Source organism: Dipteris shenzhenensis, chromosome 26 (assembly GCF_047967505.1).
Source record: "Dipteris shenzhenensis isolate YYH24624 ecotype China chromosome 26, Dip_SZ_1.0, whole genome shotgun sequence".
Classification (NCBI taxonomy): Eukaryota; Viridiplantae; Streptophyta; class Polypodiopsida; order Gleicheniales; family Dipteridaceae; genus Dipteris; species Dipteris shenzhenensis.
In genome coordinates this window covers 30,791,796-30,805,152 of record NC_141621.1, presented here as the reverse complement: position 1 = coordinate 30,805,152, position 13,357 = coordinate 30,791,796, and the positions used below count along the sequence as shown (strand labels likewise).

Sequence of the window (13,357 nt, the reverse complement as noted above, 5' to 3'; positions counted from 1 at the left end):
CTTGTTCCATGCACTCGCTTACTATATGGCTCATAAGCATGCCAAAGGTCATTGCATTTAATAATACACAGCATCAAACCCGATAGCGTGCCCTTTGGCCTATTTGTGTTTTGAAGCATTTTAGACCAGATTGCACTTGTTTGGGATATCTGATTCTGTTGACGTGTATCGTCGGAGGGAAAAAACCGACGGTTGAAATTTTGGTATTCTCGCGAATTTTGATTTTTCACACCTCTTGTCCATCAAATCTTGGAAGTGGTATTACAGGGCATGACAGCCCCGAAAATGCACGTCATTTCAGCAAGACAGTTGGCCAGAGAGCTCAAGAACGAAAATGCCATCTATGCCCCGAATGTGTTTGTAGCAGCTCAGAAGGGAAGCATTCCCCATGTGGATGACTTCGATATGTAGAAATTGCTCTCTGAATTTGCTGATATGTCATCCCACCTCCCAAGAGGGATGTGGATCATGCCATTGTTCTGGAGCCTAATAGTAAGCCCATAAACAAAGCCCCATAACATCTTTCTAAAGTTGAGAGGACGACGTGGCAGTACAGGTGCGGGAATTGCTTGAGAAGAACTTCATCTCTTATAGCACTTCTCCTTTTGCCTCCCAAGTGCTTTTGGGAAAGAAGAAATATGGAAAGTACCGCATGTGCATTGATTACAGGGATCATAACAAGGCCACTATCAAGAACAGGTTTCCTATTCCCAGGATTGATGACCCGTTGGATGAACTCAAGCGTGCTCAGTTTTCACGAAGATAGATTTGAGGTCTGGCTACCATCGAATCAGGGTGAAAGAAGGAGATGAGCACAAGACGGACTTCCGCACAAAACGGGGCTTGTATGAATTCAAGGTGATTGCTTATGGGTTGACTAATGCACTGGCCACCTTCCAGACGCTCATGAAGCAAGATATTGCAACCACTCCTTCCACATTTTCGTTGATAATATCCTCATTTTAGCAAGGATAGGCAAGAGCACATTAAGCATGTGAAGCAGGTGCTGGGAAATTCTGAGGATGCACTAGCTGTATGCAAAGGCCAGCAAATGCACTTTTATGGCAAAGGAGGTTGAGTACCTGGGGCATATTGTCAATAGACATGACATTTGGGTAGATCCCGCAAAGGTGAAATGCATTAAAGATTAGCCACAGCCACAAAACTCCACCTAGTAGAGAGGATTTTTAGCTCTTGCTTCCTTCTACACGCACTTTATTTGCAAATTTGCCAAGAGGGCAGCTCCTCTTACTGACCTCTTGAAGAAGGATGCTTTAAAGTGGTCAAAGGACGCACAATGCAGTTTCAAAGATCTGAAATTTGCTCGCACTCATGCACATGTCTTGGTGTGTTTGGTGTGTCCTAATTTTTCACGTCCTTTTAGTGTGGAGGCAGATGCCAGTGGCAAAGGATTGGGGGTTGTTTTGAGGCAGAAACATGGGGTAGCAGCCTTTGAAAGCACCGTGTTTATGATCAAGAGATGTTGGGTATCTTGCATGCTTTCAAGAAACGGCACCACTATCTGTAGGGGAGCAAAATTAAGGTGAAAACAGATCATAGGACACTCAGAATCTTCCTCACTCTAGCCAAATTTGTCATATAAGTAGAAGAGGTGGTTGGCTGCAGTTCAGTCCTATGATTTTGACATTGAGTACAGAAAAGGAAAGGATAATGTGGTTGCAGATGCCTTATCTAGAATGTGGGCTTGCAATTTGACTGCTATCTGTAGCATATATCAGGAGTGGATTCATGGCATTCAGGAAGAGTATATGCAGAATTCTAAGGCAGCTCCCATATTTTCAGATATGCAGAAGCCTTCTAGCCAGGGTCACCCAGAATTCAATTTGCATAATGGGCTGTCGTGCTGCAAGGATAGGATTTATTTATTGCCAGACTCACAATATAGACAGCTGGTTTTGCAAGAAATGCACTCCTCTCCCATGGCTGGACATGCGGGTGTCCCTAAGACTTGCCTTGCCAACAGAATAAAGTGGACAGCCAATTACCCACAGGTCATACCCCTATCTTTTACCAGGCTGATCAGCATCACTTGGATGTCCTAGGACCTGCGTAGCAGCCAGTACATGTAATTTTGAGGGCAAAATTCTATGGGAAGGGATGGCTGTAATGAAGGGATGGTTGTAATGAAGGGGGAGAAAGGGCTATGTTAGTGGTCCTTTAGGTGGGAATGGGGGAGGGACTATGTAAGTCCCCATCCAACCCTCAATTTGTACCTTTTGATGTGGCATTTAATTCTATCTACTCCCTCCTTCCTCCTCCTTCCAGCCTATTCTCTCTCTCTCTCTCTCCCAATCCCCCCCTCTCTCTCTTTCCTCTTCCCACCTCTTTCCCTCTCTCTCCTACCCCTTCTCCTTCCTTCTCTCCCTTTCTCTCTCCCCCTTCCTCTCCTTAATCCCCCTTTCTCCAATCTGACCCCTACCCCTTTTCTACATCTACCGACCACACAACCAAGGATGGCTACAACTCTCTGCTCACAATCAACCTCTGTGGGTGCTGACGTACACAGTCATGAAATCCATGCACATTCCAGCTCACTATTGTCCAACTCATGGGCTAGAGAATAGAATCTTCCTAGAGCTAGAAGCCTATGTCATCGAATGCTCTGAGCGGCCTGCCTTGGCAGGTAGTCCCAGTCCATCCGTTGCCTGGAAAGAGGTATCATAGATGTCATGCCAAACTTGTGGGCCCAAGTTAACAGATCTGTGTACGCTTCCCTAAGGTGAGACCCCACCGCTTGAGGAGGTCAAAAACCACCATTCGGAGAGGCCTAGGGAGGGCATTGTCCACTCAGTCAGCAATCGACAACTACCCATACTAGGCATGTCCGAAAAAAAGGTCAGCTCTCACCCTTTGCCTTATCCCCATACATAATCCACATGGCATGCCCCGTTGCCCCTAACCAGTGTCCCATAAAGAACAACATCTAATCTCTAAAAATCCAGTCAAAAGTATGCGGAGACCACACCTCATCACTCCTTGCTGTGAAGGGGAAATCTAAGCCAGGTGGACCTTGCTATAGCTCTATACACCTTCCAAAATAAGTGCAGGAAGGCATTCATATGGAACTAATAAGAAAGTTCCTACACCATGCTTGTGCAACAATGATCTCTATGGATGCCCAACTTGTGCACCCAGACTCTCTAGAGCTTGTTGAGAAGAAAGAAATATTAAATGAATGCGTTCAGGAAAACTAGGGACCAAGGTACAAACACCCTATCCCATCCAGTTGGCTGAGACTGATATATACCTCTCGAAGGGGAAGCATTATGCCCAATACATGGTCTACCTCAACAAGCTCGAGAAGATGGATGCAAGTAGGATCCCATGCAACGCAATGGAGGCTACAGAGACCAATGGATGGCACAGGTAGGGGGGAAATGGATGGAGTTACGGATCATACAGCCTGCTGATATCCCAAAAGATATGGGGAAAATCAGAAATTTGCTCACATAAAAATGCTACAGAGACTATGGCAAGACACGGGAGCAAAAATGCAGCTCTAGAAACAGGAAATTAACCCTATGGACATATAAGGGGGAAAAAACTGGAGGAGGATATATGACTATTCAAAAGGCATTTAATCTGCAAAATCAGAGCCAGCTCCCATGACCTAGAAGTGGAAAGGGGCAGGTGGGCAAGACCCAGGATCCCAAGGGATGCAAGAATCTGCAAATCTGCCCCACAGGGGAGATAGAAAATGAGTAGCATGTGCTCCTACAGTGTTGAGCCTATGCACACATCGGGGGGGAAAATAGCAGCAGCAATGACAACCTAAAAACCCTCTTGAAACAACCAGCCAAACTGCTGGGGGCTACCTAAAGAAAGTTTTGGGACACTGCAACAAAGTCCTCAGGCTGGCACATCAATTAGCTAGGGAAATACTCACAACATAGCAAGCTTTGTAAAGATTTCTTTTCATTTTTTGGATGTGAAAGACTATTTGTCAATAGTGGTTACCAGTCCCATAGATCCTGAAAGGTCTCAAGTGGAATTTAACACATCATATCATACCCTCTCTCTCTCTCTCTCTCTCTATATATATATATATATATCAGCATGGATTCGGTGAAGCAAGCTCCTGTTATAGTATAAGCCTGCCCACTTAGACATAAAAACCTATACTGCCTCTCATGATTCTTGCATGAGTTAAAGAAATGGGGCTGCGTAGACTAAGGCACTCACACCTCCAGTTAAAACATAGAAAAATTGTACCCCACTTGACACTTTGCCTGCTTCTTAGGGATGCAACTGGTATAGTAACTTTGGGGTAGATACAGAGTAAGGAGTTAATGATTGTAGGGGCGTTGCCTGAGAAAAGTAAATCCCAGGTAGGTTTTGGGTTACTAAACTGTCTTGCTGAGTTGCATTCTCAGGCAAGGAAGACGTCCATCCTCAATTTCAGAAACTTACGGCACTTGCATCCTAGATGTGTTAAAATAGGGACCTCCTTTTCAGATAAGTGCATGGTTCTAAGTTTGAGTTCTAAGCACCCTATTTCGCTCGTGAATCTCATCAGAACATGAATTCTAGGTAGGTGACATCATTGGAAAGAAATTATGAAACTCGTCAATACACTTGGTTTTATTGTTAATAGAAGCAACCCAAACTTTGCCGATAGTAAATCTGTGTATGTCCAGAAAAGAGAAAAAAGGCTCATGATGCAAAAATATTGGTTGTCCAAAGCTATATTCTTAATCTCTTTGCTCCCATTTTCTTTCTGTGAAACCAATGAAGGACAAAAGGGCAATCTTACTGCTTTCCCAAGTTATTTTCACACGTCAATACATTTGGTATCATTGAATAAACAGAGATAGTTAGAGAATCTACCAGAGATAAAGGCACCCCTTCCTTTTCTTCATTGTTCTCTTTATAAGCAGAGTAAGTCATCTTCAAAGTAGCCATATGGTCAAACTTGGAAGGAGCAATAGAAGCCCTGGCAGAAAATGCCCAGCTACTGGAAGGTGCTTCTGAGTGACCATCTGCTGTACCACCTGAACCTCTATCCACATTGCTTGTTGTTTTCAAACCAGATTTCGCAGCCCTTGCATTGTTGAACGGAATCCTCATACACTGAGTTGATATGTCTGATTCTGGTGTACTCCCTCTGCTAAAATGAATTTCTTTTCCCCTGAAAGCCTCACCTAAACTTTCATCCAGAATCATTTTCTTTGATTCATAAGTATCATCAATGGTTGCCGGGTTACCCCTGGAATCAGCTACATCAGCTAAACATACGTCCCTGGATCCTCCATCGCTATTTACATCCTTGCTATCAATGTCATGGTCGTCGTTATCATATTTCTTGTCTTCATTGTCGGAGCTACTGAGAGTGTCCACAACCTGATCTGTAGGTATATCTGCCATAATGAACCCTGCTCAGAGGATCCAATTAGCGAATCCTACCATGTGGCATGCTCATAAGCAGCTCTGACATCGACAGATTCTGCCTGCAAGTAAGCATGTTCCATATTTGGATGAAAGACTACAAATATTTTGATCCCTGATCAAGGACTAATCTGGGTTTGCATTTACATAATGACTTGCATGTTTTCATGCTCTAAATGCTGGTTTACAACGTACAGAGTGACTTTTTACATTAAGGTTTCACATGTCACGTAACCATCTGAATAAGCATTCCATTTCGTGCAACCAAGGATAGACACAATGAACTCCCTAGGATAGGACCAAAGATATAAGGCGAGACAAAAAAGGCATGCGCACAAAGGGTTTAAGAAATTTTCGTTTTTATAGCATGGTCTAACCCGCCAAATAGTTATCTAAAGTGAACGAGACTGATGTTGTCTGGTATTCGCACGTAAAAACGAAGTCTTTACATACTGTAGGTTATTAGACTTAGACAAAACTTCAATGCTATGGTCTAACGTCTAGACGCAAACGTTTTGACCGCACCGTTGGTCGAAAAGCCAAGAGTAAAATACCATGCAGCACCCAATGCACAACAAATGTGGGCTCGTCGCCGTAGTTCCAACTAATGTTTATCTTCCGATACATCAACCGCAGAGTGTTAGTTTCTGTCTCATTCCAGGCACGTTGGAGGGGCAAAGCGACAATACATGCACAAATGAAAGAATTGAAAGATAAGACGTGGTTGTCAGAACGGGCAATAGTCGTATGGTGGGCATGTGCTCCGAAGTAAAGGCAACTATGGAAGCTAGCAGCGATCATAAAGAAGGGCACGAATCGACATGGGGGCACCCAAAAACCAGGAGGGGCCATTTATGGCAAGTCTGTGTGGAAACGCGTACCTTGAAAGGAAATGCTGAAGTTATGATGAGAAAGCAAAGAGAATTCTCTGCAAGAGAGGGAGATGAGAATGGTGCTGCAAAAACGATGATTGTTGGCGCAGTGATATGATAGGAAGGCTTGCTTATTTGTTTGTTTTTATGTTTATGCTACATATTTTACCTTCCAACTGAAAACCCCCTCACCCTTCACCGGACACGGAAAGTCCCCCCTCTTTCCTCAAATCTTCCTCCTTCAAGACCCCCCCCACTTGTCTTGCTTCCCGGGTTTCAAACACGCCTCACATCGGTTCAGTGCGTATATCCCCATCCGGCCCTTTCATTCGCACTGCTCCGCTAGTTAATGGAATCTTCCTCCTTCATAGACACCCCCCCACTTCTTGCTTCCGAGGTTTCATACACGTCTGACATGGGTTCAGTGAGTACGACCGGATTCGCACTGCCCTGCTAGGGACATCCTACCCCTTCACGGTGCCCGTCTGAATCGGACTTGCTATAACAGTGAAACTTGCTCATGAAAACTTGCCTCATGGAGAGAACACGAGTTGTGGTGTCACGATTGGTGGGAGCATTTGAGGCAGCAACATTGGGTCATTCAGGTGATTACCAATCTCGAGTCTTCACAAGCTTTAGCCTGCACCCTAATATTCATAGAGTAACAACCCTACCAACACCTCGGGATATGCACGTCCAAGAGGCGATGCTCTCTAACCTAAGAAATGGCCTACAAAAAGTGAAAGGGGTGCACAGCTTAGATCTAGTAGCTACAAAGAGGGCAACATTAGCTATGTTGCTGTCCCCTGAAACAAAGGAGAAATAGCTTGGTGCACAATGTCGAAGATGTTGTCAATTAGAAGGACCAACGTGGCTCCAGTGATTGAACATAGAGCAGAAGCAATGCACGATCATCCCGATCCGAGAAGTCTATGGGCTTCAACTAGGGCTTCAACTAAATGCAAGAAAAGGAGAGACAGCCTAAGTGCAAAAGTCCTTACTATAGTGATGATGTTTTAGCACAAAAATACGAGAGTTTCTCTAAATAGAAAGGACGTCTGTAAGAAGCGGACGGGACACAAGGTGTGGAGCACATCATACACATGCTAGATACAAAGCAGGTCAGTGGTGCCTAAAACCAGCCCACTGGTTGTTTGTGATTGAGCTTTGGGATAGTTTACTTGTCTTATTTCTTAAACGCTTGGACTAAATGTGATTGTCCTAAACCAGCCCGGTGGTTGGAACATCATGCAACCGTAGGCTGGTTCAGCTCAATCGCCAGTTATGTGATTGTCCTGAACGAGCGTGGTTGAACAGACATTAGTTGTTGTCCAGCCCGGTGGCATGGTTGAGCAAAAATTAACATCAATATATTTCGCAATATATTGTTATTTTACTAAACCAGCCCGATGGTTGAAACATCATGCAACTGTGGCTGCTTCAGCTCAATCACCAATTATGTGATTGTCCTGAACTAGCGTGGTTGAGCAGACATTAGTTATTGACCAACGCGGTGGTTGAAATTATTGTGTTTCTTAGTACTTAAATTCGTTAAATTTAATTTCTTGCTATTCAGGTCATATACCACAGTTAAATTGTGAAATTCAGAAATGAAAAGAAATATATTATTATTTTCTAATGGTGAAATTCAGAAATGAAAAGCAATATACTTGTTATTGTCTAATATGTGAAGTTGAGACCGTCAGGCTAAACCATCTCGGTGGTTGAAATTGTGACTGTCCTAAACGTGTCCTAAACTAGTCCGATGATTGAAATTGTGACTATCCTAAACCAGTGCGGTGGTTGAAAATTGTTTTGCTTCATTATATACTTTAATTAGACTATGTTTTGTCTTCTTTTAGTAGTAGTAAAAAGGGGGCTCACTGTTCTATTGTTCCCGCATGTTGGGTCAACAGACGGAGTTGTATCTCAATTTTATGAATAAGAATCCAGACATTTTAATTGGGCAGAGGAGCTTTGAGCATTGTAAGCCTCGGTACGTCAGGAAACTCAAAGAGAGGAATGTTGTTGTTGCAAAACACACATAGACTTTGACCTAGCTCGGCAAGCTATGAATGACTTGAGATCTGGTTGTGTTGGAGCATTGCTCCATGGGGATTGATGCCCATGCCTCCCCGATGAATGCACATTATGTAGGCCACCTGGATCCTCCTCATGTGTTGCAAGGGAGGGCAGGTTTTATAGCCTAAGGTCTCTGTGGGAGCCAGGGAGACCATGAGTGGCATAGGATTGAATGCATTCACGGCACATGCAAGCATTGCAGTTTTTTTTTGTAAATCCCATGCTTGTTTTTAGTATATCCCAACAACCCCCGTGCTGGTTTCCCATAATGAATCCACACATCCTACAAATCCATTCATCTTGTAATAATAGAAGCAAACCACCGCGTTGGTGGCTGTTAATATCCTAGTGCAACCACCCACTGCGCTGGCAATAACTTATCTTGCACTACTACCGTGCTATCCCTACACTACTGCCATGCTATCCTAAAATTTGTTGCACAGCGCTATACTAAAACAATGCCCTTTAGACTGTTTATTGTTTCGTTAACCATCAGATTTCATCCCATGCTTGTTTTTAGTATATCCCAACCACCTCTACGTTGGTTTCCCATAATGAATCCGAACATCCTACAAATCCATTCATCTTGTAATAATAGAAGAAAACCACTAGGCTAGTGGTTGTTAATATCCTAGTGCAACCAACCACCACATTGGTGATAACTTATCCTCCATTACTAACGTGCTATCCCTACACTACTGTTGTGCTATCCTAAAATTTGTTGCACACATTTAAGTACTAACATGGAAGTAGGTCGATACAAAATCACGTATTACGAGTACCATGAGAAAGTCCACAAGTCCAAGAAATGTCTGCAAGATTTTTATTTTTTCAAAATACGACATTTTGCGGCTCAAGGAAATTCCAGACTCCCAACTATCTCATTAGCCTCTCTATAGCAAGCATCTCCCAGCTCTTTAGGCCAGCCTGATGCACATTGGCAGACCTCTTCACACACTCAAATTACACACTGCTTGCTTGACTCTGCCGACTTATCTGCCCATAGTAACTCCTCCTTTCACTGGGGGTCCTCTTCATCCTGGTCTTTGCGCTCTATACATCTTTGCACCTCTATCATGTCCTGCCAAAAGAAACCTACATCATGAGCTTGACAAGTACCTTAAAGGAGCAAGAAAAACAATAGCCAGGGAAATTAATATTTATCGTCTTTGTCGACTCCAAGTAATACACCCACCACCGAAGCATGTCCTCCTTCCAACTATTTTCCTCCTTCTCCGGGCTTGTTTCTCTATGAGGATGCCATCCAACATCGTTTTCAGATAGAACAAAAGCATTCCAAAGTTATTTGGGTATGCCATATATTAGTTGTAGGTGGATCAGCAATAGGTGAATCGGTGTACAGAGTTTGGATTGGTGTACCGAGATTTGGGGCTAGATTTCATAATGGACTCTTAGTTGTGTCTACACTGCACTTAAATAGGGAGAGAGTTCATTGAGCCTGACCTTCTCAATCTTCAGTCTCATGTTAGTTTGGTAATCAAAATCTTTGAGTTCATTGAGCTGACCTTCTCATTCTTCAGTCTCATGTTAGTTGTCTAATCGAAATCTTTCATCTCACATTAGTTGTCTAATCGAAACCTTTCGTCTCACATTACTTGTCAAATCAAAATCTTTTGTCTCACTATTATCACCGCGCTGGCGTGGATCAAAGGATACTATTTAGTCACATAGCTGAGAAAACATTGCCCAAGTAAACTCTGGAGAAGATTAACAATTCAATAGATTACACACAGATTACATCTCAAAGACTCCTTTCCTTTGCCCAGTGGTGGTGGCTGTCATCAGCCATGTCTGTCATGGCTTCCACCGGGTTGGCAGTTAAAATTACCAACCACTGCTACCACCAGGCTTAAGCATGCATGATCACTACGAGTGCAACAAAAATTACCAATCATCGAGCTCGCATGCTTAGTAGAGTACCAGAGTGCATGATGGTAATGAGTGATTACAGCCACATCTGTCGTGGCTACAATTCCATTGGGTTGGCAGTTAAAATTACCAGCCACCGCTCACCCACCACCGAGCTTAAGCATGCATGATCACTATGAGAGTAGTAAAAATTACCAGTCATAGGGCTCACATGCTTAGTAGAGAACTAGAGTGCATGGTAATGAGTGATTAGAGCTTCATGATTTACATTTGTGGGAATTACTGCCCGGTGGTGGTGGCTCTCATCAACCACGTCCATCGTGGCTAGGATTCCACTGAGCTGGTAGTTAATTACCAGCCATCGGAGTGGCCTGATCACCCACCACATGGCGTCTGCTTCATGATTACCATCCCATCTAGGGTGGCACCTAAGATTCCACCGTGGTGGCCTACAATAAATATGGATGGAACCCAGCAGGCTCCAGCCACCACAGTGGCTCAAACTTTATAATATATATAAGATCTGTGGCATTTGGCATTTTACTACGTTGCTCTCATCCGCCCCTGCTCTGCTACTTTGATCCACACACTCTGCTACTTTGCTCCACACCCCTCCTTCAGCTCTTTTCCACCCTTGCTCTACTTTTCTCCATGCTCCCTCCTCCAACTCTCGTAACTCATCTGCTCCCCTGCTCATCTGTTGCTCACCCACTCATCTTCACCATGCCTACTGCCACCCCACCTCGATGCTCTGTGATCCCAATGTTATCTGCCTTCTCATATAAGGTGATTGTGTTGCACTCACCTGGATTAGAAATACTAGCACTAGTGGAGACCCTTCGTTCCCACAGTCGATTCCCCACACATTTGCATGTCACCACCTTAGATGACATGCTCACAGAGGGCCTCTTTATGGCTGTGTTGTTTGGGTTCCCCCTAGATGTCGATAAAGGCCTCGGTATTTTTAGAGCAAAGTACTCTCGACTTGTTGGGGGGGGCCATAATCTGAGTCTTGGCAATGTGCATGGTCTTCACCCTCTCCGTCGTATCCTCCTTTGGCTCCCTAAAAATTTTTAATGCAACAAGCTAGACTGGCAGAAAATTGAGTTGTATGAATTTCCTCTTGCTCAAATGAGGCTCTCAGCAATGGCTGGATGTAATCTTTTGGCCTCTAAGACTCTCAATGATCTTTTGGCTCACTAGATATAATGTTTTGCTCTTTAAGGCTCTCAGCTCGGGGCTCTTAGCAATTGCTGAGATTTTATTATATTTATGTAATCTCTTTTTTGTTCAATTTGAGGCTCTTAGTATGCACTATTGTTAATTTTTAAATTTGAATGGTTATGGTCGCTAGCTATAATCTTTTGGCCTTTAAGGCTCTCAGCAATTGCTGAGTTTTTATAAATGTAAGATCCTCTTTGAATTTTGCTAGGTATAAGTTGTTAATTTTTATATAACCTGTTATTGGACAAAGATGTACATTATAATCTCTTTTGCTCAATTTTCACTCGATAAATTGCACTTTTGCCCTCATTTATATTGACTACAACAAGGACTAAAATACCAGGAAAGAAGGACTACAATTTTCTTGGTTTATGACCAAAATAACGTTAAAATAACTCCAACAACCCACCGTTATGGTTGCATGGACATACATCTAGAAAAATACAATTGACGATATGGGCCTTGAGGGGTCCCCTTTAGGGGCACGGGCCATATCGACATGCATTATACAATATCCCTACAATATCTAGGATGCCACTGGATAGAAATGGCATGTCAATATGGCCCATGCCCCTAGCGGGGACCCCTCAAGGGCCATATTGTCAATTGCATTTTGCTTGGTTGCACAACAGAATACATTTTCCTTGGTACACAAATATATAACTCCAAGAACCAACGCAGTGGCTATCATAGATCTCTTTTTGTTTGCCAGCGTGCTAGTCATCATAGACCTCCTCCTGTAATACGTAAAAATAGGTAATGGAGCTATAACTCCAAGAACCAATGCTGTGGTCTCTCCAAGACAACCTTGAATTCTCGGTGATGATAGGTCATCAGGCTAGAGAATACATTGAGGTGATGCTCAAAATGATAGATTGTGTCTCATTATTATACCAAAAACTAGTGCGGTGGTCTCTCCAAGCCAACCTATGATTTGCATGGGCTACGAGCAAAGATGCGGCAAAAAGCTGCATGATGGCAGGTGGTCAGGCCAGAGAATGCACTGTGGCGGTGTTCAGAATGATAGATTGCATCTAATTATTACGCCAAGAACCAATGTGGTGGTCTCTCCAAGACAACCTTAAATTTTAATGATCTGCATGGGTGCGATGCCCAGCGACAGGTGGCAAAGCTATGTGGCAAAAGGTTGTGTGATGATAAGTGGTCAGGCAGCTTAGGCCAGAGACTATGCTGCGCGAAGCAGTGCAGAGATGCCGTGTGTTGAGCTATGTGGTATTCAGAACAAATAGATTGCATCTCATTATTACGCCAGTGCACCTTCATGGCATTGGAAAATTTTTTGGCGGTCCATGCAAAATTCAAATATTCACCTAGAAGCGCATTGTATCGCGGCCCCAAAATGGCCCCGAAAATAGTTTCACGATTGGCTACACCCAAGCAAACGTTGACCCCCTCTCTCTCTCTCTCTCTCTCTCTCTCTCTCTCTCTCTCTCTCTCTCTCTCTCCCTATAGGATGATTTTTCTCACCAGCCCTCCCCCCCTCTCTGCTACTCCATACACTCCCTCTCCACCACCTGTAGCCCTCTCTTGGTGTCTCTCTCTCCTTGCCCATTCCCCCTCCCTGCATGACAATCCCACTAGCTCTCCTCCCCCCTGCCACCACTGTCTACACATTTTACTCCCCACAATCCCTCCCCACCTCATTCACTCACAACATTATTTCCTATGCTTCCTCACCCCTCTCATTCCTTGTGCTTCCTCACCCCCTCTCCCCTCACTACCCCCTCAGGTGTCTACTGAGGCTTTCCTGTAACCCCCTCATAGTCATCCACTTAGCAGACCCCAACCCCTTTCTTTGTGCCACTTTTAGTAGAGCCCAACCCCCTTTCTTTGTGCCAGTTAGCTAACCTGAGTCTAACCCC

At 43.9% G+C, this 13,357-nt stretch overlaps 1 protein-coding gene across 1 annotated transcript in view; it reads right to left on the bottom strand.

Moving 5' to 3' along the window:
* Positions 1–5,184, bottom strand: part of LOC147884949 (uncharacterized) — a 44,941-nt gene extending 39,757 nt beyond the window's left edge. The window contains exon 1 of the mRNA XM_087397240.1: positions 4,849–5,184. Within this exon, the coding sequence (XP_087253366.1) occupies positions 4,849–5,184 (336 nt within the window). The remainder of the gene's footprint in view (positions 1–4,848) is intronic.
* Positions 5,185–13,357: the final 8,173 nt, after the last annotated feature.